This window comes from Mercurialis annua, linkage group LG5, assembly GCF_937616625.2.
Source record: "Mercurialis annua linkage group LG5, ddMerAnnu1.2, whole genome shotgun sequence".
NCBI lineage: Eukaryota > Viridiplantae > Streptophyta > Magnoliopsida > Malpighiales > Euphorbiaceae > Mercurialis > Mercurialis annua.
The window spans coordinates 1,901,249-1,928,209 of record NC_065574.1 but is presented as its reverse complement, the minus strand read 5'-3'; the positions used below and the strand labels follow the sequence as shown (position 1 = coordinate 1,928,209).

The 26,961-nt window shown below is 33.2% G+C and overlaps 5 protein-coding genes across 5 annotated transcripts; 1 reads left to right on the top strand and 4 right to left on the bottom strand.

The window, feature by feature from the left end:
• Positions 1-376: 376 nt before the first annotated feature.
• On the bottom strand, positions 377-3,730 carry LOC126682909 (uncharacterized). Its single transcript, XM_050378680.2, has 2 exons — positions 1,401-3,730; positions 377-1,314 (listed from the first exon to the last, which is right to left on the bottom strand). The coding sequence occupies exons 1-2, from the start codon at positions 3,486-3,488 to the stop codon at positions 484-486; spliced, it is 2,919 nt and encodes a 972-aa protein (XP_050234637.1). The 5' UTR covers positions 3,489-3,730; the 3' UTR covers positions 377-483.
• Positions 3,731-8,090: 4,360 nt separating this feature from the next.
• Positions 8,091-9,188, bottom strand: LOC126680663 (F-box protein At1g49360-like). The gene has a single exon (XM_050375820.1). It carries the CDS (start codon positions 9,186-9,188, stop codon positions 8,091-8,093), a length of 1,098 nt encoding a protein of 365 aa, XP_050231777.1.
• A 3,194-nt stretch (positions 9,189-12,382) lies between these two features.
• On the top strand, positions 12,383-17,051 carry LOC126682914 (uncharacterized). Its single transcript, XM_056105963.1, has 9 exons — positions 12,383-12,587; positions 12,770-12,873; positions 13,012-13,117; positions 13,520-13,618; positions 13,729-13,794; positions 13,963-14,079; positions 14,154-14,256; positions 15,281-16,350; positions 16,657-17,051. Exons 1-8 carry the CDS (start codon positions 12,492-12,494, stop codon positions 15,487-15,489), a joined length of 900 nt encoding a protein of 299 aa, XP_055961938.1. The 5' UTR covers positions 12,383-12,491; the 3' UTR covers positions 15,490-16,350; positions 16,657-17,051.
• Positions 17,052-17,371: 320 nt separating this feature from the next.
• LOC126682913 (DNA replication licensing factor MCM4) lies at positions 17,372-23,552 on the bottom strand. The gene is made up of 17 exons (XM_056105964.1): positions 23,419-23,552; positions 22,556-23,206; positions 22,046-22,174; positions 21,864-21,945; positions 21,128-21,260; positions 20,973-21,044; positions 20,575-20,892; positions 20,272-20,484; positions 20,079-20,177; positions 19,693-19,853; positions 19,388-19,484; positions 19,151-19,312; positions 18,766-18,846; positions 18,579-18,657; positions 17,787-17,923; positions 17,651-17,704; positions 17,372-17,554 (listed from the first exon to the last, which is right to left on the bottom strand). The coding sequence occupies exons 1-7, from the start codon at positions 23,438-23,440 to the stop codon at positions 20,740-20,742; spliced, it is 1,242 nt and encodes a 413-aa protein (XP_055961939.1). The 5' UTR covers positions 23,441-23,552; the 3' UTR covers positions 17,372-17,554; positions 17,651-17,704; positions 17,787-17,923; positions 18,579-18,657; positions 18,766-18,846; positions 19,151-19,312; positions 19,388-19,484; positions 19,693-19,853; positions 20,079-20,177; positions 20,272-20,484; positions 20,575-20,739.
• On the bottom strand, positions 17,480-20,553 carry LOC130015486 (DNA replication licensing factor MCM4-like). Its single transcript, XM_056105736.1, has 12 exons — positions 20,530-20,553; positions 20,272-20,484; positions 20,079-20,177; positions 19,912-19,974; positions 19,693-19,853; positions 19,388-19,484; positions 19,151-19,312; positions 18,766-18,846; positions 18,579-18,657; positions 17,787-17,923; positions 17,651-17,704; positions 17,480-17,554 (listed from the first exon to the last, which is right to left on the bottom strand). The coding sequence occupies exons 1-12, from the start codon at positions 20,551-20,553 to the stop codon at positions 17,480-17,482; spliced, it is 1,245 nt and encodes a 414-aa protein (XP_055961711.1).
• Positions 23,553-26,961: the final 3,409 nt, after the last annotated feature.

The window sequence follows — 26,961 nt, the reverse complement described above, 5'->3', positions numbered from 1 at the left end:
ACTTGATCTTTCGCAAGAAAGTACGTAGGCAGCTTGAATCATACCAAGTTCAGTCATAACAAAAAAAATCAATCAAAAAAATTCTAAAGTCATGAACTACGTTTGACTTGATCTTTCGCAAGAAAGTACGTAGGCAGCTTGAATCATATCAAGTTCAGTCATAACAAAAAAAAATCAATCAAAAAAATTCTAAAGTCATGAACTACGTTTGACTTGATCTTTCGCAAGAAAGTACGTAGGCAGCTTGAATCATATCAAGTTCAGTCACAACCAAAAAAAAAAGTTCATTCAAATAAAGAAAAAAAATTTTTGTTCAAAACACTCCAATATATTAAAAGACATGTGCATTGATAAGATAAATATAAAAGAGAGGATATGAAGAAGGAAATATAAGTCTTATTAAATGATCAAAGGAGTCTTATTACATAAACATAAGACAAAATAAAGGAAATGCATCAAATGACAAAAACAAAAGAATAAGATCTAAGGTGACCATTGAAAATGGTTAAAATCATCAAAGTTTGCTTCCAATAAGCTTTCAAGCTCTTGTAGCTTAGCTTCATCATTTGGATCATGAACTGAAGCAACCTCAACATGGGAAATCTCATCACGGGTCTTCGAAGCATTTTCTTGATCATCTTGAATCTTCTTCTCGACCACCTCTAAGGACGACTCGAGCTTTTTCAGTTCCTCTTTGGCTTCATCAATCCTGGTTTGCAAAGTGGAACGATCATTGGCAGCTTCATTCTCAACTTCGATAAAAGCATCCAGTTTTCCTTGAAGCCTCTCAAGTTCTTTATCTCGAACAATCACTGACATGCTAGAATGAAGTTCAGATTTCTTCTTGTTTACTTCTCTAATATTTTGAAGAAGACTATTGAGGCGTTCTTTTAGAATCAATGTGTCAAGACTATCATACTTCTTCATCATATCAAGAAAAGTAGATATAGCTTCGGCCATTGAAGGAATCTCTGATAAAGGCGTAGTAATGAGTCTCTTTTGTAGCGCTTCCCAAGATAAAGTGGCTACTTGACGTTCAAAGCAAAGAAACATGTCAGCACCACATAGTTGAGTCTTCTCAAAAGCGTTACGCTTATCCTTTGGCGCGACCTCCTTTTGTTGTTCCAAAGCATTCTCCTCTAAAGGAGTAGTGTCATCAACTAGAATCGCATGTGAGGGTTGTATGAAGTTTGTTTGATGACCATCTTCTAATGCTCTAGCCACCAACTTGAAAGATTCAGAGCTGAGTGCTGTGTCTTCTATGTCTCCATATTCTTCACAATTGCTTTCAAAGTTTAGATCATGGAGATCAAGCTTCAACATAGAAAAAGAAGAGGTGATGAGTAAAATGGTAAATAAAAAAAAAGTTTATAAAGACAAAGTTAAATTATAAACATTACCAATTTGTCGCATTGCGGAAATGAACCACTTGGGATGCTACCAAAATCCTTAGGATCCCCAGGAATCCACAACTTAGTCTTCTTTTGCCTATTCCAATGCCGGTCAGAGTCATCTTGATCAGTTCCTTCGAAATCCAGACGGTCTTGATCCATGTCCTTGATGCCATCCTCAAATGTATGAGTAGAATCATTATTCTTTGAAGGAGTCCTCTTTTCTGCTCGACTTCCAGAAGAAACTTCATAAGCCCTTGCTTGTGTTGTGCGCTTCTTTGTTGCTCCTATCGGTGCACAAGTAGACGTAACATCAATAATTTCATTGGTGGCGTCTTCAGAAATCTTATCTCCTGCATTCTTGGTTTTCAATTTGATGACTAGCCTTGATTCTTTTACTGGTGTCTTTAGCCATTTTCTAGACCACCAATCAAAGTAATCTTTGGTGACAAAAGTTTTCCCATCATCAGGAACCATATGGAGCTTTATTCTTGCTAGAGTCGAAGATCTAGTGCAAGATTGCCAAAGACGAACTATTTGATCCAAATTCAAGCCCTCCAAGTGTTGTTTAAGATCACCGGGAATGTCTTGGCAAAATCCGAATTGTCTGCTGAATCGATGAGGACTGTATGGTTCATATATGTAGACATGATTAAGGCGTGCAACCAAATAACTCGATCTAAGACTAGCAAGGTACTCCCAATAACCAAGGGACAAGTCTTTATCATCAGTTAATGTCGTTCTTTTTGTTGAAGGATTGAAAGAAGGAATAATGAGCTGCGACGGATTTCTAAATAGAGCAAGGGCGGCCGAATCTTCAAAAGTACGAGCCATTCTCTCACCAGCATAAGAGGTCATCAAGGGAACTCGTTCGCGATTGGAAGTAAAATGCGTCTCAAATCGATGAGCAAGCCATCCATAAACATAATGAGTGGGAAAAGAAACTGCACAAGTCTTGAAGTCAGATGCAGTCGAAATTCCTCGCAGACCATGATAAATACTTGCTAGAACTGGAACTGCCAAGCAAAAACGACGAGAAGTTGCCATCATACTTGCAACTTTGAACGTGCTTGGGCGAATTAAACCCGCGTCTCTTCCGGGAAGCACAAATTTACAAAGCCAACAAGATATGAAGGCGGCCAAGTAAACTTCTTCTCGGTCACTAACCTTGACGTGAAGATTAGAGAATGGCTTGTACCATCCTTTTGCCCGACGTTGGCATTTGTCAATAACACCAGAAGGATTATAGGTCTCCCTTGGTCTTGCACTCCTCTTCTTGTTATCTCTTTTTGGAGGCTCTCTATATCTTGAAGGGCCACAAAACCAACATTTGATCCAATCGCTGATGGTCATCTCGTAATGGTTACCCATTTTCTTGCAGCCTTTATGAAAAGCGAGAAATAAGAACTTGCAGCTTATGGGTAGAGAAGGCTTGCCATCACGATCAATCCCATTTAATTCATTTGCAGATGGGATGACTTCATCATAAAAGGAACCATCTATCGAAAGACCGCCAAGCATCTTCAAGTCCCACAAAGAGATAGATTCTTCTCCTTTAGCAGTACAAAGTGTGTTTGTAGAAAAATCCCAATGCTCACAAAATCCACGCATGACATTCTCCTTGAAATCATAAGTGAAGAGTGAAGCAAAGATAGGCGCATATAGATGAGATGAAGTCAAATTGTGCTCGTTGCTTGCTAATACATCCTCCGCCCATTCCCAATAGCATTCGGTGTAAGTAGCTCCAACGAAGAATGAAGAAGATGACCCCCATGATAGCTCTCCATTTTGGATGCGATGCCTTAGAAGTGGTAACACGTCATGTGAAGATGAAGTCTTATGAAGAGAAGATTGTAACAATGTGACCCTTGAAGATTTGATGATAGCATTGTCGCAACCATAAGTGTCTCGCGCCGTCTCTAGACTCCAAGAAGAAAGATGAAGACCATCATTTGAAGAAGACCAAGTGGGGGCATGACGACCGATGATGGGTGTGTAGACCGCAAGTGTAGTACCCTCCTCCACGTTTGAAGCTTCATTGTCCAAGATATGAAGATTTGTCGAGGTAGAAGATGTAGTCTCCTTGAAGATGACCATTTTGAAGTATAAAGTGCAGCTTTGACGAAGAATGCAGAGTGCTCTAAATATGAAGATTTCAGAATTTGTAGCTTGAATGATTGGGGCAACACTGAAACTTGACAGAGAAAAAAGTTGATTTAATCAAATTGGAACGGATGAACCAGAGATATAGGTCGACATTGAAAAAAAAATGATTTACTTCTGACAACAAGTTTAAGAAAAAAAGACTGCAGACCTCAAAATTTGAAATTTAGGATGAACGGGCTCCTAAAAATACAAACAGAAGCAATATAATATCATCCATTCAATTTGCAGTCCATCTCATGGAAATATGCATGCATGAAAAGAGAAAAGGATATTCATACATAAACATGCATAGATCAAGAGAAAGTGGCTATAAATTGGAAGCATAAATTGTCGAGGCTTAAATTTTATGTCCACAGTAGCATATAAAAATTGAATGAAGACAAAAGTAAAAGAGGTCAAATTAATATGGTATCATATGTGACTTACCTGCTTAATTAAGCGCAATTTGGTTGCCAAATATTAAAGTGGACCAGATGTTCGAAGAAGACAATACATATATGAAGATCATAGATAACAAAATTCATGGGTCATTACGTCTTCTCAATATTTGACTCAAGTTGAATTAGATACGAGTCACAATAACAAACTTCAGAGCTGTATATATAGAGACCAAAAAAAGTCTGCTCCAAAAAAAAAGATTCATCTATATCAAAGAAGTTCCTATTCTAAATTGAATAAGGAAAAGAAAGATATTTTTTTTAAAAAAAGAACACTTGAAGAGCAAGCAATTCTTAATTAGGAAAAAAAGAATTGTTCAAGACAAATCACAAGAAAAGAAACAAAAAAAATATATTGGCTCATAAAATTTGGTCATCTCTTTGACTATTATTTTTTTGAAAAGAAAAAATATGAACAAAAAAGAAAAGAAAAAAGAGCTCATGAAAATTATTGTTCACGTAAACAAAAGAAAATGTTTTGTTTAAATTAAGTATTTTAATATATCAAAAGTGATAATTAAAGTATTTAATTAAATTTTGAGACATTGATCGCTAAGAAGAAAAAAACGCGAACAAGTCTCAAGGGGGCATTTGTTGACCCGGAAATTTTGGCCCATAAAATAAATTGGGCTTAGTATTATTAGACTTTCAAATATATTTAATAATTTAAAATTAATTATTAAATAAAGTCTAATTAATATTAAATAAATTATTTTTGGTAAGTTAATAAATCATACTTACCTAATATTAAGAATATACTAATTTTTCTATTAGTTAAGTGAATATTCTCATTTAACTAATTAGAATAAATTAATTATTCTTTCCAAATATAGAGATATGTGCATAAATACATATTCTCTATACTCCTATAAATAGGAGTGTCTTCACAACACACAGACATAATTCTTTAGCCGCCGGAATTCTGCAAACAAAGCAACATAAAAGCTCTGCATAATTTCTTCAAGCGACTACATACACATCACTCTCAAATCGTGGAAACTCTGCAAACAAAGCGATAAAGAAGCTCTGCATAATTTCTACAAGTGACTACATCAAATCAAGCCTCCATATTTGAATCTTCATACGTTGTGTTCATCACCCGTCAAAGATTCAACCAAACGACTGCATATCAAATCAAGTCTCCATATTCGAATCTTCATACGGCGTGTTCATCACTCGTCAACGGTTCAACTATTTCCTTCACCAAATCGAAGGAGATTCTACAACGGATTCAAGAACAAGCTTCAAAAGCCCTTGATCCGCAAATATTGAAGGAAAGCATCAAAGGATTTAATTTCTACACGTGTAGAAATTACCCCATAGAGATTGTACTCGCTTTTTGATTAAATTCAATAAAATTGACATTTGTGCATATTTTCTTGCTTCTTAATTTCAGGACAAGAAATTCGTGTTAACAATTACACAACAAATTTGGTTCTACCAATAAACTATATTCTTTTTACACTATCACCATGAACAACAACAAATCCTTCACTTGCTAGATTTGCAACTGCATTCCTCAGCTGAAACATAAACAACAACAAAACAAAAATTTATGACATCAGTTTCACCATTGTCTTAAACAATGAGTATTTATAAATTATAAGTTTTTTACTTACATCTTGAAGATGAATTGAGAACGGTGCAGCGGAAGACGGCGGAGCATAGAAATGCAGGACGGTAAATAAGAGGTGATCTGAGAGTGAAAAAAAAAACGTGACTGTATAGAGAAAAAAATTGAGTTGAGAGAAAGAAAAAATTGAATAAGGAAGAGAGAAAAAATAATTGAAGTTATGATTGTTTGTGTTATTAAAGTTATATATATAGTGATGGTATAAAAGTAATAAATATATCCGTGTATGGTAGTTTTAATATGTCAAAGTTAGAGCTGTATAAAAGTAAAAAACTGTTGAATGTTGGTTATTTGGGTAAAAAGCCGTATAAATATAAAAAATATCTAATCCCTAATTTATTATATAAATTAACGTGATATTTAAAGTTTTAAAATTATAAAAGAATAATTGAAATTTGAAAATCTTTAAGCATTATCAGCTTGAAAAATGATACAAATACGGAGGATTTTTTTTTTCAAAAATTCCCATTTTAAATTGGAGAGTGTATTTTATTTTCGGAATCTTCATGATTTAATTTAGATTATAATAGTTAATTAAATCATGTATTTTAGCGTGTTTTGCAAATTTAACACAAACTTTTAATTTCGATAAATTAACCCATCAACTTTTGATTGTTTTATAGTTTTAACACTAAAAAATTTTCCGTCAAAAAAATGTCGGTGTGGACGTCGGAACAATGGTTATTCCGGTGTACACAGTGACGAAGCTAGCCCCAAAATTAGGGCACAAATTTAGTTTTTAAAAATTAAAATATCAATACCATGAAAAATATAACAAAAATATATAGTTATTTTTTTTAATATAAAATAAATTAAAACGTAAAAAACACGCATTACAAAATCAAAAAATCATTGCTACTTTTAATTAGATGTAATTATATTCTATAAGTTTTCATTTTCTGACATCGGTAATATATTCTTATCGTCAATACTCTAAAAAGATTTTTTTCTATAAAACATAAGCTACTCGTAATATCAATACTAACCGAATAAGTAGAAATATATAAAGAAATAAACGATCTTTTTTCCATCTTAGTTTTCATTTTAACAAGACCACTAATATCATAAAGATCACAAAAATCACTAGTATTTTTAACATCAAAAATATAAATTTAAATGTGATTTTTAAAAACTAGTCAAATTGTTAAGTTGCTAATGCACATTATGTGTACTTATAAAAAATAAATTTATCATATTTAAAATGAATTAGGAAATTAGGGGTATATTTTTTAATAGAAAAATATTGAAAGGTTTAGAATTAGGATTTAATTTGGATAGGAATTGTGTAATCTGATATTTTTTTTAAGTTGATTGATATAATGATTCGACTTTGCTACACTCTTTCAAATTTTAATTGTATTTTAGGTTTATTCAAATTGTACATTAGCCTTTGCTATACATTAATTTTTCATATCAGCTTATCCAAGCCATGTATTAAACTGCACTTTACCTACTGATTTTATTTTGCAAAGTTAATAAGGAAAATGTAATTGACCCACAAATCTAATTAGTTCAGAGTAGTAATAATTCTTTTATAATGGCCTGGGCCCTACCTTTCATCCGTCACTTGGTGTATACATCAGCATGTATCTTTTTGATGGTAAAATTGATCGGTGTCTAAAATTATAAAAAACCGATAGTACATGTATTAATTTTCCAACATTAAAAGTTCATATTAAATTTATAAAACACGCTAAACTTCGTAATTTTTTACGCTATTAAGTCTTTAATTTAGGCCGAAAAACTTACAAACTTTCTTTTTTTATTTTTCAACGTGGAAAGATGTAAAAAATTCCTCAAATATTTCAAAAGAGCATAGAATTTCTTTAATTTTTTGGTGGAATGCATAAACTTTTTAAAATTTTAATGTGGTGCCAGTAATTCCGCTCTTTAAACTCCATTAGAAATAGCCGTTAATTTATTGACGTATAAGTCACATTCAAACCTATTAAAAAAGTTAAAAAAATAACCTTAAGGTTTCGGATGCTAAAAATATGGATTTTTTTCACTTGTTTTTTTTTTCAAACCTACAAATTTATTAGTCTTACACATGCACCGATATTTATGCGTGGTAATGAATATCTACACTCAAGTATTAGACACACTCTTAGTAATGAATATGCTTGGCACGACACAAGTTGGAAGAGGAAAATTAATTTGCGGACAGCGTTAGGGTTAAATGTTAATCCTTAGGTTTTCTATAGTTAAAAATTGCTTGTGGTGGGTTGAGATGTAGATTCATGTAGCTAGATATCAAATTTACTCATCCCTAAATAACTCTGTTTTTTTTTTGATGAAACTAAATAACACTTAATTACGTTAGTGACTAAACAAATAAATTTCCAACAAGAATTATATTTTCGATTCATGAAAAATGCTTGCTTATAGTTATTGATGATATAATAATTGAAATGAACAATACATCCAGGAGAGTGTATATAGTTATAAAGCAATGAAAGAAAATCAGTCCATGTCAAACCAAAAGAGGTTGTTGTCAAGCGGATAATGAGGGATAGGATTGTTCCGGCGAGTGAACAAGTGACGAGTATGGGTATCCTTTTGAATCGGCTTATAAATATCGGAAACAACTAAATAGCCTTCGCTGCTGATGAAGTAGATGCGCGGCTTCCCTTTACCTAAATAGGAGCAGCCCGGATTTCCTATGAACCATGATGTATCCTTGATGTCGCCTTCGGACAACAACTCCCACTCCATCTTCTCCTCGTTTAGTCTGTAAAACGTCAAGTCCCAATTCGTCTTGCGTTTGCTTGTATTCTTGAGCAAATACTTAAAGTAGATGTCCACTCGACGTAGCTCGCCATCTTTTTCCGCGATTTCTGTCACAGTGTTGTTGTCCCGATCGTATGACGGTATTGCCATGGCCGTTTCTTTCCATTCACAACTTTTCATGTCGTATATTTTTACCCATCCTCTTTCATCAACGCAGTAGATTTTGTCTCCCGCAACACACAAAGACGCGATTCTTGTACTGAAGAGGCCGGTACTGGATCGGGCAACAGTTGTCCAGGAAGTATCTCCAGGGCGACATATTCGCAGAATAACTGTACTAATTCCATCGGTTCGACGCAGATTAGCAGCCAGTACAAATTGTGGCTTGCCATTGGCAACTGAGATAGCAAATCGGTAAATAAGGGTGGCGGGCATCCGGAATTTCTCCTTGGTAAACGGGTTAAGTAAAAACATCCTGGATTTGTAGCCATAACATCCTGGATTAGAGTCTCTGGCCGCCAGTAACCATCCATTGCTAGAGCATAAAGGAACATTGGACTGATGTTTTTTAGCAATGCGGATCTTGAGCGTGGTTAGAGTTGAGACTCGAATAAAATCCAAATCGGGTTTGTTCATGATTAAAAGCCAGGGCACTGCATCTTTAGAGTGGTGGAGCTTGGCGGGCAGCCTGGTGAAAGCATGTCGGAATTCCTTGCAAACCGCGGCTAATCGAATATTATCTAGCGAGTGTAGTTTTTCCATAATCAACCAAATTATTTCAACTGGTACTTCTTTCCAGCAATCACCCATTACGAGTTTTGATTTTTCCATCTTAGCAGAGCAGTACTGGGTTATATATAGGCATAACAGAACGTCTTTGCTGAATCCTTTTAGGATTTGGAAAAGTTATCCTAATTCATATCACTTAGGTTTTAAAGTTCCTGAATATGTAAAATCCAACTACTACTACTAATATTGCATTTTCTTTTCTTTTTCCTTTATTTAACATTTATGTCGTTCCTTCACTCCCAAACCTCAACTCATTATTTCACATTGAGTTTTAACCATGTTAATGTTATCCTAACTACTTGAATTGATCCCATACACTATTCTATTTTTATTAATAAATATTAAAGTGAATAAAAATATAAATTACATATAAAAAAGTTAACAATTTTAGAATTATAAACATCATGTCCTCATGGAGACGGATTCCTACGGGGTAGGTACTGTTTCGAATATATGCCTTAATAGACACGGTTTGAAAAAAATACGATTTTATAAACCGTTTCAAAGACAGCTTGTAATGGGATTTCAAATGATTTTTTTAAAAATAATTTGAAACCATTTTAAAATACCATTTCTATTGCAGTTGCAAAAGATTTTAAAAAGTTTATAAATTTATATTTTTAAAACCGTTTATAATACATTTTCAAACAGTTTATTTCTACAAATTTTCAGAATAAAAAACTGAATTTTTGGAAAAAAAATTCCGAAAGCGAAGTATTTGTACAAACATTTTCAAAACACGGAGTATTTTTAACAATTTTTCTTGAGAAAATTAGGATAAATACTCTATTTTTAAAAATAATTTGATTTCCTACCTCAACAAGGAAAAGATATAAAAAATACCTCACAATTTTAATGTTTTTATTTTTTTACTCTAAAACATATTTATATTATAATTGTACCTACTATTTATTATTTTTTTACTCCAAGTATATTTTTCCTACTCCTATCATGTTACAGTTGGCTTTTTTTTATTTTTGTCTTTCCTTTTCTCTCTCCTCTCTCCTCATTCTTTTATTCTTCTTCTTCTTCTTCTTCTTCTTATTCTCTGGTTCTTTTTTCTTCTTTTTTATTTCTTCTTTCTTTCTTTATTTTTTTCTTTACTCTACCGCCGTCCTTCATCGCTCCGCCGCTGTTCCTTCGTCGCTCCGCCGCCGTTCTTTCATTGCTCCGCCGCCGTTCTTTCATTGCTCCGCCGTTTTTTATATTTAATTTTGGAAATTTTTTCTCAACTCGTGGTGATTAATACGATTTATTTTAATTTTCAGATCTAAAAGAATTACTCTTAAATTTTTTCATTTTTAGATCTAAACATTTGCATTAAAAATAATTTTATACACAAAAAATGATTTTCTGCAAAAAAAAAAAAACAGATTCTGATTATCATATGAGTATCATCACTGCATTATCATGTAAGTATCATAACATTGCAGAAAAAATTGATTTTTTTTATTAAAAACAACCTCTGATTATCATGTTATTATCAATATATTATCATTTCGTTATCATAACACTGCAGGAAAAAAACCCTCTGGTTATCATGTTATTATCATATAACACTGCAGTATGATAACTAGATGATAATGAAATATGATAAGATTATGATAATTGGATGATAATGTACGTGAAAATATAATTATAAAAAGATTCATGATACCAGTGATAACCAGATGATAATTAAATAATAAAGTAATGGTAATAGTATGATAATATGATACCTATATAGAAAAAAATGCATAAAAATTATGATAACGAGATGATAATGTGAAGATAGAGTAGTATGATAATTGGATGATAATGTACGTGAAAATATAATTACAAAAAGATTCATGATACCAGTGATAACCAGATGATAATTAAATAATAAAGTTGTGATAATAGTATGATAATATGATAATATAGTGATAATAACATCATGTTATTATCACTATATTATCATTTTGTTATCATAACACTGCATGAAAAAAACAACATCTGATTATCATGTTATTATCATAATATTATCATATAACACTGCAGTATGATAACTAGATTATAATGAAATACGATAATTGGATGATAATGTACGTGAAAATATAATTACTAAAAGATTCATGATACCAGTGATAACCAGATGATAATTAAATAATAAAGTTATGATAATAGTATGATAATATGATACTTATATGGAAAACAATGCATAAAAAATATGATAACGAGATGATAATGTGAAGATAGAGTAGTATGATAAGGTTCTTATTGATAATAAAATGATAATGGTATGATAATATGATACCTATATAAAAACAAATTACAGAAAAATTATGATAACGAGATGATAATAATCTGCTACATACGATACTAATAATGACATGATAATAAAATGACAATGCAATATGATATATTGATAATTATATGATAAGGTGAAACTGTGATAATCATATGATAATATAATATTGTGATAATCACATGATAATATGATTTTGTCTAATATTATCCAGCAGTATCATCACATTATCATATAATAATCTGTTACATACGATACTGATAATAATATGATAATAAAATGACAATACGATAGGATACACTGATAATTACATGCTAAGATGAAACTGTGATAATCATATGATAAAGTGATACAGTGATAATCATATGATAATGTGATACTGTGATTTTTTATTTAATTCAAATAATTTTTGAATATGCTATTAATATAATAAAATATTTAAATAGTAGTATATATTTATAAATTATAAAATATTTGATAATACTGAAATAAATGAAAAGAAAATGTTTTATTTATTGGTAATTTATAATAGCAAATTTGTTAATTTAAAGTATGAAGAAATAAAAAATATCTAATTTAAAAAAGTTTGAAAAAAGTTTGAAACAAGTAAACAAAATAAAAGTTTGAAAAAAAGAAAGAAAGAGACGTCAGGTATGAAAAGAGAGAAAGAAAGAAAGAGAAAGAAAAAAGAGAGAAAAGGAGAGAGAATGTGTCAGAGAAGCCTATAATAAAGGCAGAGTAAAATTCTAATAAGTTAGACATGGAGAGTAAAAATATCAAAGTGGCCAAATCATGGAGTATTTTTGTTGACTTTTCCGTGTTGAGGTAGAAATTCAAATTATTTTCTTTTTTTAGGTAAATCCATAAATCTCTCATTTTTCTTGTGAAAATCCATAACAATTGGGCCTTTATCGGAGGCCCAAGGAGATCCATCGTCTACGCTTCCCAGCCTCACAATCACAGTCTTAGTGCAGGTTTCAGGATTTCGCGTGGAAAAAACCAAAAATTGAACGGTCATTATTAATTTATTATAGCTAATCAACCCTCTCCCGCCATTTTCTTCAAGAACACCACTATTAATGGCTTCACTATTTCCTAAATCTCTCCCCCTCCACTTCATTTCCTCATCTACTCACCGTAATAATCCTATTACTACTAATAATAGTCATAATCAGGTGAGTAAGTAATTAGTAATTATCTCCATTTTTAAATTTTTATTTTGCTTTTCATTAACGCAACATTTATGTCGCTCGTTCAGTTCCAAACCCTAATTTGTTGTAGATAATGCAAAAATCATTTCAGTTTTGCATGATTTTGTAACTATAATTTTTTTACATGTATTGATTAATTAACACAGAATTTGCTGCTGCTCCAACTGCAAGAATGGAAAATCAGGTCCTTCACCTTTAACAAACTTAACCATATCAGCTTCACGCCCACGTCTATGCAATTAAAGAGGAGGTAACTTATTATTTGATCTTATTTTTTTCATTATATGTAATTTTGGAACAAAATTATAGGGTTTTAGTTTTCTTGCATGTAACTGATGGTGAAGCTATTGATTGTAAAATGGTGTTATTTGGGTCTAAAATGAAACAGCAAAACTTTGATCTGTGCAGTCAGTCAAGACGCGGAGTCGTCATTTAAAAAGACTGTTGAAGCTGATAGGCTGATCGATACCCTTAAGGACGCGAGTCCAGGAGAAGTAAGTAATTAGCTTTTGGAATTGCATATTTTACGGCAAGCATTACTTGCTATTTTCAAATTTTTATGGTTTGTTTGTACCTAGTTTAATTTGTTCATTTAGGGGATAATTTTGATGGTTTAAGAGTAATAATAGTTTATTTGTCTTACTATAAAGTACTCTCTAAGGTAGCATCCGTATCTTGGATGCTTTAAGCAACAGAGTTTTCGACTTGCATATTAGTTATCACTTATCAATCATCTAGATATTTGATGATTTAGTGTAGAGTGTGTATACCTTCGTTGAATGCCTGTGAAGCCCATAGTTATAAACTTAGAATATTTTGTAATTGAATTTGCAGCATAATGATCTATTTTAAATTTTAATGAGCTCATTCTTGCTGTAATCTCCCTCATTGAACAGCTTCAGAAGCTTGCGGTCCAAAATGTCCTTGCTTCCGATGCTAGTTTTTGGATACGACTTGCAGCAAGATCTGATACCTGCAAATCAGAGGATGATAAAGCACGGTTTTCGACTCGGTCAATTTAATTCATTTCTTATTAATCTTTCCGATGGTGACCTCTTTCTGATCCTTGCATTTTAAAGTCATTGTTTTGGTTACCGTTTTTCAGAAAGATTATGAGGAATTGGCTGGATCGGTAATGAGCATTGTGGATTCTCTTGTCCACAAGACTAAAGTACCTCTCTCCCTCTCACACACAAAAGGAAAGTTATAATTGTAATAAAAATAAAAAGAGGAAACCAAACAATTAAGTAATGTCTTATACTTTCTTGAGTTTTTCGTCTTAAACAGTTTCAGAGCTAAGTTGTTTATCTTTTCTCATCATGCAATTTTGTATCTTTAGCAAAAGATTGAGTCAGCTACTGACGTTCTTAAGTCAGTCTTAAGACCTGCTATTGATGAAAAGGAAGAGGTTACATGGCCTCCTAGAGATCCTGGGGTTCTCAAGCTAATGGAGAAGGTAATTATGTTCTTTATTTTTCCTTTGATTTAACTCTTTCATCAATATATTCATTATCTTTCTACTATTTGCAGGCAGTAGAAGATGGGGATAAACCTGGACTCGTGGCAATGCTACAAAAGGTTTTACAACTCTATGCTTCTGAGGTTCTTTCAAAACGTAGTTATGCAAAGAGAGGTAAAATTCTTTTTCTGTACTTGATAGTGTATATTACTAGAACGTAAAATTTACAAAGTTTTTATATGGTTAGTATGTCAAGATTCAGCAAATGTGTGAAATCAGTTTAGCAGGCTTGATGCTTTTGTTAATTTTTTTTTTTTTAAAGTTTGTTTTGGGTAATGTTATTAGAAGCTGAAGTCGTTGGGAGGGTTGAATAACTGTCAGCTGACCCAAAATTTGATATGATGTTTCAGTCGAGTGAATGCTTTGATTAATGTGAAACTGCTCACCTGAAGCCAAACTTGGCCAACGACCTTCGAGCTTTTATGAAATTAGATTAAAGTCCACATGAACATAATAGATGCTTGAATCAAGGTCATGGCACTGATAGTATAAAACATTAACTGGGCACCAGTGTTTACTGTTTTTATATTAAATTCTCCACTGTTGGTAAACAAAGTATTTTTGCAATACTCCATATTTTCAGAAGACTTCATTATGCTATAGAAATAAAAATGAATTGTTACATGCTTATCATATTTTAATCAGTAGAGGTATGCGACATTGACCAATTGAAGAAATATAGTTACTAGAAGCTAAACATATTTAACAATCAATGCATACAAACCAAATATTAGGGGCATTCTGCAAGCTTAAGTTATGAGCTGTTAGATTGAGTGGCCCGTGAATGTGGTATTGGATTCAGGACTTGGTTCGACATAATAAAGCATTTCAGCTCATGATAATTGGTGAACCTGCTTACTACAGATCACGTCTTAGCTAAGAGAATGTAAGTAGCTGAAGAAACGGCACTATGTTACTATCCATCCACACAGTGTAGTATAAACTTTACATTCAAAAACCTGGATCCATACAGCCTATCTGAATGTTAATTGTTTTGTCAATCTCTTTTACAAATGACGTAACTTCTCTTCCATTGAAATTATAACTGCTAAATTTCTTCCCTTTTTTTTTTCTTTTCCTGCTGCCTCTGCAACATGTATTGGATGCCTTGAGTAGCTGTTACTTGTTTATTGTGTAGGAGATGAAATCTTGAAGGCCGAGCAGTTTCTTGAGACGATAATCAAAGGTTTAGACTATCCTTTACATTATTCTGTTTTAGCAAAGTTATTTATATTTCCGAACTTGAATTTATTCTCATTGGAAATTGGAAATCCTTTTTTTCCCTTAATTTTCTTACATGTAATCTACTTAGCTTCCTTCATATTTGTTAAACTTGCTGCAAACTGACTAATATGCTATGTTAAGTCTCCTCACAAGTCAACAATTTGATCTCAGCACGTTACCTTTTCGTGTTGCAATATATGGCAATATTTCCTGTATGCAGTGAACAATAAGCAAAAAGATTATTTTGTTAAACTCGATGCAATGACATCATAGACTTGGATGAAAATGACCGGTGTTGATGCAGATTCTCTCACGAAAGGGCATCAAAATCCAAACTGCCTTTGTAATTTTATGATTATACTTCATAGTTCAAGTTCTGTCATAAACAGCTAAGAATTTCAGTGTGAGTTTTGGGTATCTCCAAATTTCCCGTCATTCATAGGCTGAGAAATAAATCAGCAATTGTTTTATGCCATTAATTCCAAAATTAGATCAAGAAGATAATTTCAGTACTAAGATCCAATCCAAGACTGTCAATATTTATATTTCACAAGTGAGTAAGCTGAATATGTGATGGGCACTTGGGCAGTAGTGTGTTGGTTTTGGAAATGATATGGATCATAACAGAATTCTTATTATTATGCCCATTTTGTCTCCGGTAATTAATGATGCATTTTAAACCACTTCACCTTCTAATGCTGTTAGACCTTAAGCCCTAGAAACAGGATGTTCTGAAACAGTGCACATCCATAGTCAGGAAATTTGACCTTGTCAAGACCATTTATGACCATTTGCTGATTTAAGGGATGTCTCTTAACTTTGTTCTATGCTGTTTTAATTAGCATATTAGAATTTGACCTTCGTTGCCAATAAGAATGGAACAAGCTTTTGATCGATGGCATGACACTCGGCAAGGGAGAAATTTCTCCTGAAGAATTGTATGCTGTCATCAACAAAAGAATTGAGCGGATGTTGATCAGAACAGTAAGAAAACCTTCTGTTACATTTAAAGTTACACTACACTGGTGTTTAGGGGTGTGCAAAAATGAAACCAAACCGAACTGACAAATTTGGTTTGTTTTGGTTTAATATTATAAAAAGGTTCAGTTTTTTCAGTTCTGTTGACTCTGGAGCCAGAAAAGATAATTTGTAAATGCAGTTGGGTTGGAATTTGAAAATAAAATAATTTGCAACTGAATGTACACTCCTACCTAGCACACGTGAATAGACGAAGCACACAACCCTTTATGTCGATATTCTGCATCCTCATTTAATCATTTGTCTCTTCAGGAGGGAGGTTCTTATGAGCAGCGCATTCTTAGCGAATATCTTAATGGTATCCAATCAAGAGCAGAGCAGATTGTCCAAGTTCTTGAGGGAAAATTATAATATCAACCAGTGTGAAATCATATTTCACAAGGTATCGAATCCACAAATTCCCTAAGAAGTTTCTATATGAATCAGAGAAAGACGAAGAATTCGAGAGGCAAGATGTTATACATTCTGTGCCGTGTTGCTGTATTCATAATGTGGTAATTATATCTTCTTCAGGTTGAGAATAAATGTAGGTTTTTCTTCTGTAACTTTATGTTATGAACAAATGATTTAGTTCATAAAAAGTACACTTCATAAAAGTGACACAATGTATTCATTACCGAAAATATGAAAGTAGGATCTAATAATTACTGAAATTTGTAAAATTTAATTTACTATGAATAAATAATGAACAAATAATTATAAAGATACCTATAATACCCTTATTCAAATCTTAAAAAGTTAGGCATTTTTTTTCTAACTAAATCTAATTAAACCTAACCTAACTTTATTAATCTAATTAAACCCTAATGAAAAGTTGAGTCTTTTCCCATAAAGAGTTGAGAGTTTATATACAAATAACTCATATCTATGGTAGCTTTTTATAAAATCTGATTGATTTTAAATCACTTTTGCAATTTTCCTTTTAATAGTCTAGCCAACCAATCATTTATTCAAGAAAATAGAGGCATCTTCAAATATTCTCAATAAGAACAAAAATTAGTCATCTGTTAATAATTAGAAATGTTGAATTATGATATTCAAATCATTACACAACAAATTTGGTTCTACCAATAAACTATATTCTTTTTACACTATCACCATGAACAACAACAAATCCTTCACTTGCTAGATTTGCAACTGCATTCCTCAGCTGAAACATAAACAACAACAAAACAAAAATTTATGACATCAGTTTCACCATTGTCTTAAACTATGAGTATTTATAAATTATAAGTTTTTTACTTACATCTTGAAGATGAACTTCACTGCTAGAGTTTTGCTTCTTCAGTTCTTCCAGTATCTACAAAATTTAATTGGGCACAAGTGTTAGAAATGTGACTAACATTGAGCAGTTAGTATTCATAAAATGTAATTGATTATACCTCCAGCACACGCATTGAAGGTCCCCCAATTTGCAACTTCTCCATAATAATGATGCGAGTTGCCGATGCGAGATTTTCTCTTCTCATCCTTTCACTTGCTGAAACTCCAGTTGTGATGAGATCCATATCAATAGTTCCTGTAGAAAAGAGAATAGAAAAGGAAAAAAGGTCATTATATATTAATCAAACAGGCAAATTTTGGTGCAAAAAATACCAAACTAAATCAAGACAAACTGAAAGGACAGGTTTGGTTGGATTCAGCTTGAAATATTTAAACTTCTTATAGGCTTTGCCTGGTTGGGATGAGTACATATATTTTTTGTTTGGTTCATAATTTGATCCTACTTCCCAAAAAGTTGATGGTACATCTATTTAACTAAGAAAATGACTCAACTAGTAAAACCTAGGTAAGTTCTACTTCCCTAATTAAATGCACGTAAAAGATAATGATATCTCAAAATTTAATCACTTTAATTAATTAATAAAGATATCATTGTCTTTAATATTTATTAATTAAAAAAAAGCTTCCTAGAAAGTTAATTAAACGCCATAGTACCTATTTCCCGAATGATAACTTCTCAAAAATTAATTTCTCATGAAGTATATACTTTCCGCAAAGTATACAATTTTGAACCAAATGAGGCCAAAAAAGTGGTTAGGTTCAGTTTCTTTTAAAAATAAAATTTAGTTTGGTTTGGTTTGGTTTGATTTGATTTGAACCAAAAGCATATCTCTATATGGCCCTTAGAATAAATAAGCAAAGGAATACTACCACTAGTATTGGAGGATTACCTGTGGAATGATCTGTAGCAGACTGTTGCATTGCAACATCCAGAAGTCGAAAGGCTTCCATTACATCAGGTTTCTCAACCTGCATAATGTACAAAAAGCACAAAAGCACAAAATAAATTCAGGATTCTGATACTGTATTCTCTGAAATGCAAGTATTGCTGACACAAAAAGGAAGTTATATACAAACCCATTCTGAGAAACGCATCCGAGCTAGAGCTTCACTAAGGCGTATCAGACTTTCTATCTGCCTAGGAGTTGCTGTTATCACCTAATAATAAGAGTTTTATCAATTTGCATCAGAAAGCCATCAATGTATAAATCAGTTAGAACTCTTAGGAAAGCCTTAAGGATGTAATTCTTCTCACTATTTTCCCCTGAATTTAAAGCATTACATAACTGAAATTTCCGCTATAAGAGGATTTGAGTTAAATGGAATGAAAATGCCAGGGAAACAGGAGGGAAATGATGAAAACTTCAGGAGAAAACTGTAATTTTGAACTAACATCGGGGTGATAGTAGTTATCCCCAGCAGTAAACAACGTAAGTATGAAAAATATACACCAAAATCACACCTTTTTGCTACTTCCAGGGAAATTTCCTCTTCTTCTCATCTCAACATATCCTCGAGTCAACTCTTCAGCAGCTTCATCAGATAACTTTGGATGAATGCACTTACGAGCATAGCTCAAGTATGCAGTCAATGTAGCAATGTCTAATACATCCTGCTGAGCACTCTGCACATAGACAATGTTTTAGTCGAGATAAGTGAAGTAGGCTCTTAAGAATTGGTTTGGCTACAGTTCACCCACCTCAGGATTCTCAAAGTGTAATGCAACAATATGCTTGGCGAGGCGTCTGTCTGTTTGTTCATCAGCCTTGTCAAGAATCAAGTATATTAGGTCAAACCTGTGAAAGCACTTAAGATCAGATTCATTCCAGCAATAAGACTAAAACGAGAGTTATTTTCAGCCTTTATGCATCGACTAATAGCTGAAATCAAGGATATCCTCAGATCCGAATTGGAAAGATGCAACTTATTATCTTTTCACACATTAGATGCAAAAACTATGCTCCAATATTAGGCATTTCAAAGAACTATAATCTTGTCTCTTACCTAGACAACAGGGAAGGAGGAAGGTGTATGTTGTCTATTACAGACAACCGAGGGTTATAGCGGGAACCAACAGGATTTGCGCAAGCTAATACTGAAGTTCTTGCATTAAGAGAAGCAATAATTCCAGCCTTTGCAATGGAAATAGTTTGTTGTTCCATCACCTGAAAGAATTAAATGAAATAAGGCAATTTAATGATAAGATATCAGACGATTCAGGACATTCAGATTGTCTATATCATGGGCCTCATGGCACAAATAATTCTTTGAGATTCTCATCTCCAACTTTTATGCAGGCGACAAACATACCAGTTAACAAAGAAGTTTGTGAGCACAAAAACAAAAACAATAGCAATCTGTAAGACTCTGAGAAGGAAAAGACAACTAACCTCATGTAACATGCTCCTTGCATTTTCAGACATTTTATCAAATTCGTCGATGCAGCAGATTCCTCTATCACTCAGAACAAGTGCTCCACTCTCCAGAACCTATGTAATTACACCATAAGCATGGACATCCATAAAAAATCCCAAAAGCTAGTTTGATGAATCAGAAATCTAAAAATCAGAACAGATTTCATACTGTTTCCCCTGTCTCAGGATCTTTGCTGACATACGCAGTCAAACCAACAGCAGAGCTCCCTCTTCCACTGGTATAGATGCCACGGGGAGAGAGTTTGTGTATGTATTGGAGCAGCTGAGACTTGCTAGTTCCAGGATCACCAACAAGAATAATATTAATATCACCCCGAAAGCTAGCACCAGATGGCAACTTCAAAGCATTTCCACCAAAGAGCTACATCATGGGCAATCAATTAACAGTCAACATTGTACTGATAACTGGAACAAAAATCGCCAGTGACATTTCTCAAACGCAGACAAGTACCTGGCAGAGAAGACCTCTCTTCACATCATCCAGTTCCCAAATATTTGGCGCCAAAGACTTTGTTAGTCTGTCATATATATCAGGCTGTTTTGATAGCTCTTTCAATTTCTCTATCTGCAGTTTCAAACACAAATTGACTAAAGGAGACCAAATAGCAAAAGTTCTTTAGAAAAAAGGAAGGTGCTTATGACATGCCTTGGCTTCATCTATTTCGTCATCTTCCTCTGTTCTTTGTGAGCCATCATCAACTTCCATAGGATTTTCTGCTTGCATTCTTGACTTGTCAGCTTTTTTTACATGAAGACAATCAATGTAAGTCTGCAAGCAAATGGGGAAGACCATAAATTTCATGCATAAGAGGCTTCACCTTGCATAACAGAAAGATGATTGATTTGTACCTTGAATAATGATTTTACAGTCCTCTGAGTGGGCCCAACTCTAACACTCATGGCTCTATAAATCCCAGTGACCTATTCAGAGAGCAAAACATTACATAATAGGAAAGGTATGCATTGCAGTCCTGTCTAAAGAAAATGATTTGCCTTAGTCTTACCTCAACTCTGTCACCAGGCTTTCCAGTGTCCACCAGCTTGTCATGCATCAACAAGCTCACAGTGTGTGGTGTTCCTCCTTCAGGAATTTCATCAGGAGTCTCCTGGAGCCTCACAATTTGCTTATCAGCAAACCTAGTTGTATCAACCAGAAACAGTTAAATATGATCCAATAACACTGAGGCACCAATGCACAAAACTTGAACTCCTCTGATTGGTGTTCTAGAATAGTTGGTCCCATCTTGTTAAAAAAAACTTCCTCCTCTAATTTTAGATGTCAGATGTCCAGTAGAAAAATTATTTTTGGGTGTCTATCAAACTATAGGTGCTATGCAAGCCTTAATATTAAAGTTTAGTCTGTTAAACTACAAAAAAGTTTATTTATGTCAACATTAGTTAAACTACATAAACGTTTATCTATGTCAACATTAGTTAAACTACATAAAGTTTATTTATATCAACATTAGCATTCTAACCACAACACAGTATAAAAGTGTGCACAAAAACAAAAAATTAAGCAGCATTGAAAACTTCGTGCTAATCTCATACAGTTAGACTTCAGAGAAACAAAAATAAACAAGCAAGCTATTGGACAGCCTTTTTGATAAACTTCTACCATAAAATCTTTTAGATGTGTACGACTATACAATAGAAATAGATAAATAAATCTTGTAATGAATGAAATTGAGATTTTTAAGCCCAAAAATGACAGCAAGCCAAAGTGACAACAGTTATTACCTGCATCGGTTATGAACTAAAGTCATAGAGTTTTTAGCCAGACATTCTTCCTTTGAACACTGTCCTGGTTCATTTATCCTTCCTGATGACACCCAAGAGTCAAAAAGCAGTATAGCATTATAGCAGAAAAAACTCATATACAAAAGCAGGTCAACAAAACCAGATCAGCTTGCTAAAATTACCTCTTTCCACGATAATCGGGTCTGAAAAATACCCACACACTAGGCATCTAAATACTGCTTCCCTGATCTCTGGTATTATAGAGCTGCAGCGTATTATCATTCCTTTGAGCGACATCATCTTCTCGACATCTAGCAAAATCACAACCACAATCCATTGAACTATTGGATTATAAAAAATTACATCCTATCATATCATAACAAATGAAAACCATTAACAATCAATTAAAACAAGAAGCATACAAATACAAAATTAGCTACTCAAACCATGAAAAAATTACTCTAAATACTCATTTACATTTGAATATTGGCAATGACATCACATTTCATTGACTTGACAGTCTTCATTTATTTACTAACACATACCATCTTTAGCAAGAATTTTAACATTCAAAATTTACATGTCAGGATATCATTGATAAAAGGGCAAATGAAATAGATAAAACATGGAAGTTATAGCATTTACAAAACAGAAATGAACCAAAGTGCACAGCAAAGATAAAGAAGAATTACCAGAAGGATTGAGATTCCTCATTGTAGTAGAGGACTTAAGATTAAAAACCCTAACTTGTACATGCTTCTCGAACAACGGGTTAATCAAACTCACAATATCCATCAAAACAATATCAAAAATTGCCAAAACCTCAAGTGGGTACCTAACCATTTTATTATACAAATCACAATCATAATCAAACACATCATGTCCATCAACATCAAGCCACTCTCCTTCAATTTCAAGAACTTTATTAATCCCTTTCATATACTTCCCCTCCTCAAAAACATCTTGACTCTTCTCATTATCCCTAAAATGCTTCAAAAACATCTGTATTTTCCGCTTCACATCCTCCACACTAATATTAGTCCCCCACACAAATGTCGGGGTCGCGTCGTCCATGTCGTCATACCCGCCTTCTGACGACGCAGGACCCCCTTCCGACATGGACGACGGAGTCGACGTAGCCGGTCGGTGGCGGCCGTTGGATCTGTGGCCGCCTGTTCTATTAGGAGTAGGGGTTGATTCAGAAGCAGTTTCTGCGGCAAAACGGGATTGCGGAGGCGGCGGCGGTGGGGTGGCGGCGCTACTTGATCTTCCTCTACGGCGGGAAGGAGATGAAAAGGTGTTGCCGATTGGACTTGAGAGTGAATCATCTGGTGATGATGGATCTGTTTGAAATTTTTAATCAGAATTCATCAGTCTTACTTATCTTTAAATTTAACTAGATAGTATAGATACGGACACGGCAAAACAGTGTTATTTTAATATATTTTTATGTAAATAAATGAAATTTCGTGTCCGAAATGTCATTAATTAAATGAAATATCCGTGCTATCTATGAATAAATGTGAAACAGACAGATAAATAGAGAGAGAGTTACCGTTGAATGAATCGGAAGCCATGGCTGGTGCAGAGTAAGAGAGGAGAAGATGAAATTTGGTGGCTGGAGAAGAAAATATTTGGGGTTTTTGCAGAGATGGTGATTTGGCGGGAAATGGGTTGTTGAATTGGCGCCAGAAGTGTTAGTGGGTTATTATAAATGGATTTGATTTGTTATTGGGTCAACAAGTTTGAGCTTTTGATTTGTCCGGTCCATACTGTTATATTGGGCCTCGTTTAAAAGACGGCTTTTAATCTGAAAATAGAAAAAAAGGATCATTTTGGTTCATAAATTTATAATGGCGTAGTCAATTAGATTCAATTTCACTTATTAAGATGAAATAGGTCCAAACATTTATTATTTTAGCTCAACATATATCGAGATTTTTATTCTTTTAAGTACCGCCTTTTTTCTTTCCTTTTATTTAAAACTTTAATGCAACCATTGTCGATGTATTTTACTGATATGTGGACTGTGATTATTTTTATTATTAGTAGTTCAGTATTTAATTTATTTTGATTCAATAAATCTACTCTATTTTGTGGATTCTTTTTCTTTCTTCACAGATGTTTCTCTTTCTTCTTTTATGGATTTGTAATTTTGCTAATGGTCGGTGGGGTTAAAACCTGAACTATTATAATTGAGAATTTTTTTTAATTGACATTTTATCAATCAAATGCATTAAAAAACAAATGAATCGAGCTGTAGTTTGAAATAATCGTTGACTAGAACCGATAATCGCTGGGTTAAAAAAATCAAAAAGTATTTATTATTTTATATTAACCCGATTGTAAAAAGTAAAAACTATAGGTCTACTTGATTTAATTCAAGTTAATTTAGTAATTAAATTGTAATCGTAATTATCAAAAAAAATTGTAATCCTAATAAATCACTGAAATCACTATGACATTTTGGATGTGTGATGTTAAAAGGTATTCGTAAAATTGGAAGGAATAATCATAAACTATATAAATAAAAACATTGACGAATTGGATTCACATGATTAAAGAAATATATGCCTGAACTAATAAAATAAGTAACATACTTTTTTTTGTTTACTAATTGATTAGCTAATTTAATTTCTTGAAAAGGTTATATTGTTGTCTAGCTAGTGCTCATATAACTAATGTGTTTCTAAGCATCAAAACTAAAAAGTATACGTTTTAAGAATAATTACTCAACCATATTTCAGTGGCGGAGTTATACACAAGCGGACCTAAGCGCCCGCCTAGTCGGAATTGATTGAAAACCCAAATTTCTTTATAAAAAAAATTTCTTCAAATTCTCGTCGCAGTATGCATAAAAAATTCACCTATTGTTTTTTTTAATAGTTAATTTGGTCTAATAATATTTTTTGACGACATTACTGTTTTATTGCACGCAAAGAGAAAAAGAGACGATCGCTTTCTCGTCGGACATATATTACTGTTTATAGGTCATCGCCAAAATCTGCTAGATCAGCAATTCTATTAAGGGCAAAAGGGCTCAAAAACTACCGAGCTTTCAATTTTTTTTCAATAACACCCTCACCTTGTAATTTTGTCAATAGCACCCTATTTCGTATTTTTCAATTTCAATAGCACCCTAATTGAGAAAATTAGATGATTTGATTACTATAAGGATGAAAATTTTCAAAAGAACTAAATTTAAAGGTGAAATTATACTTTTTTCTACTTGAACACATTTAAACAAGTCCTTTTAACTTAAAAAAAATTCAAATAAGTCCTCGATAAATGAGTTTAATTTGATGATTTAGGGTGCTATTGAAATCGAAAAATACGAAATAGGGTGCTATTGACAAAATTACAAGGTCGGGGTGCTATTGAAATCCAAAAATACGAAATAGGGTGCTATTGAAAAAATTACAAGGTCAGGGTGCTATTGAAAAAAAAATGAAAGGTGGGTAGTTTTTGAGCCCTTTTGCCTTCTATTAATGACCTATAAAGCTATTCAATGTCAAAATTCATCGATCATTGCTCATTTCCTAAAGTCTGATGTTTTTGAAAGCTAACTAGTTTCGGATAAGGCTATTTACATGAATGTCTCAAAATTTTATTACATTTACATTCATATGACCCATGAATACAGTTTGTGCAAATATCTCATAAAAAATAAAGTTTACATTTATAATGCAAATTTGAAAACAAATGAGAAATTCTTGAACTACAAAAATTTATAGGTCACTGATATAAAATGTAATATTCTTTTTGAGATATAAACATTTGTTATTGGTATTTTCATAAGTTGGAATCATGATAGGTCTTATGATCAACGTAATACAACCTCTATGTCTATCTAATTATATGAACGTTGTCGCGGTGTGCAGATTCAAACTATGAGTGAAGGTTTAAAAAACCCCCTGAATTTGTCACGAAGTATCAAATAAGCCCAACCTCACAAAACCGGATCAAACCACCCCACAACTTGTCGAAACCGGATCGGTTTCACCCTTTTGACCAAAAAAGAGAGTGGAATAAGTTAATTTTAAAAATTAACCCTAATTAATCTTAATTAAAACACTAATTGATTTATTTAATTTAACATTTAAGTAATATATAATTGGGGGCTTTTTCTACCTTTTTCTAATCACTCTCATAATCAACTAAAATTAACCCTAATTACTAAACTGAAAATACTAAACCGGCCGCCGACCACCTCCGGAATCAATTTCGGCCACCGCTCCCCGACCTACCTCCAGAATAATCAAATGAAGAACAGATCCACCTGGGATCTGTTCTTCATTTTGTTCTTCATTTGAAGGACAAATCCCAGATGAGATCTGTCCTTCACGAAGAAGGACAGATCCCAGGTGGGATCTGTTCTTCAAAAACGAAGAACAGACCCCAGAGTGGATCTGTTCTTCGTTTTGAAGAACAGATCCCACGCTGGGATCTGTTCTCCGTTTTTGAAGAACAGATCCCGTCTGGGATCTGTTCTTCAACTGAAAACAGATCCCAGACGGGATCTGGAGCGGAGACGCCGGGGAGTAGCGGCGATGGTGGAGTAGCGGCGGCTGTGGGTATGTGGCCGGAGTAGAAGATGATAGTTGGAAAAAAGCATAAAAAGATCCCTTTGATTTTATTTTGAAATCAATTTTATTTTTAAAGTATTAAAATGTAATAAGTTATAAAAATATATTAAATGTTAATTTTGTAAATGATCTAAATATTAAGGACTATTTTAAACTTTTAACCCTCTAAAACCACTTAAAGTCATTTAAAACCGGAAAGTGTGCTCACTTTCTAGGGTGAGAGTGGGGAAGGGGGTATTTGATACGTTTTTGCATAGTTCTGGGGTGGTTTGATCCACTTTTGCGAGGTTGGGCTTATTTGATACTTCGTGCCAAATTTAGGGGAGGTTTTGAACCTTCACTCTTCAAACTATATACATAAACAATTTTCATATAAACAGAGTGAGAATACCGATAAAACTATTATTTTCTAATTGGTTTATTGGTATTCTTTTACCATCCAAATTGCAGGATACATCTCAACATTAATTTTTCTATACCTAAATTAGGAAAGCTACCTAGCTAGCAAAGAA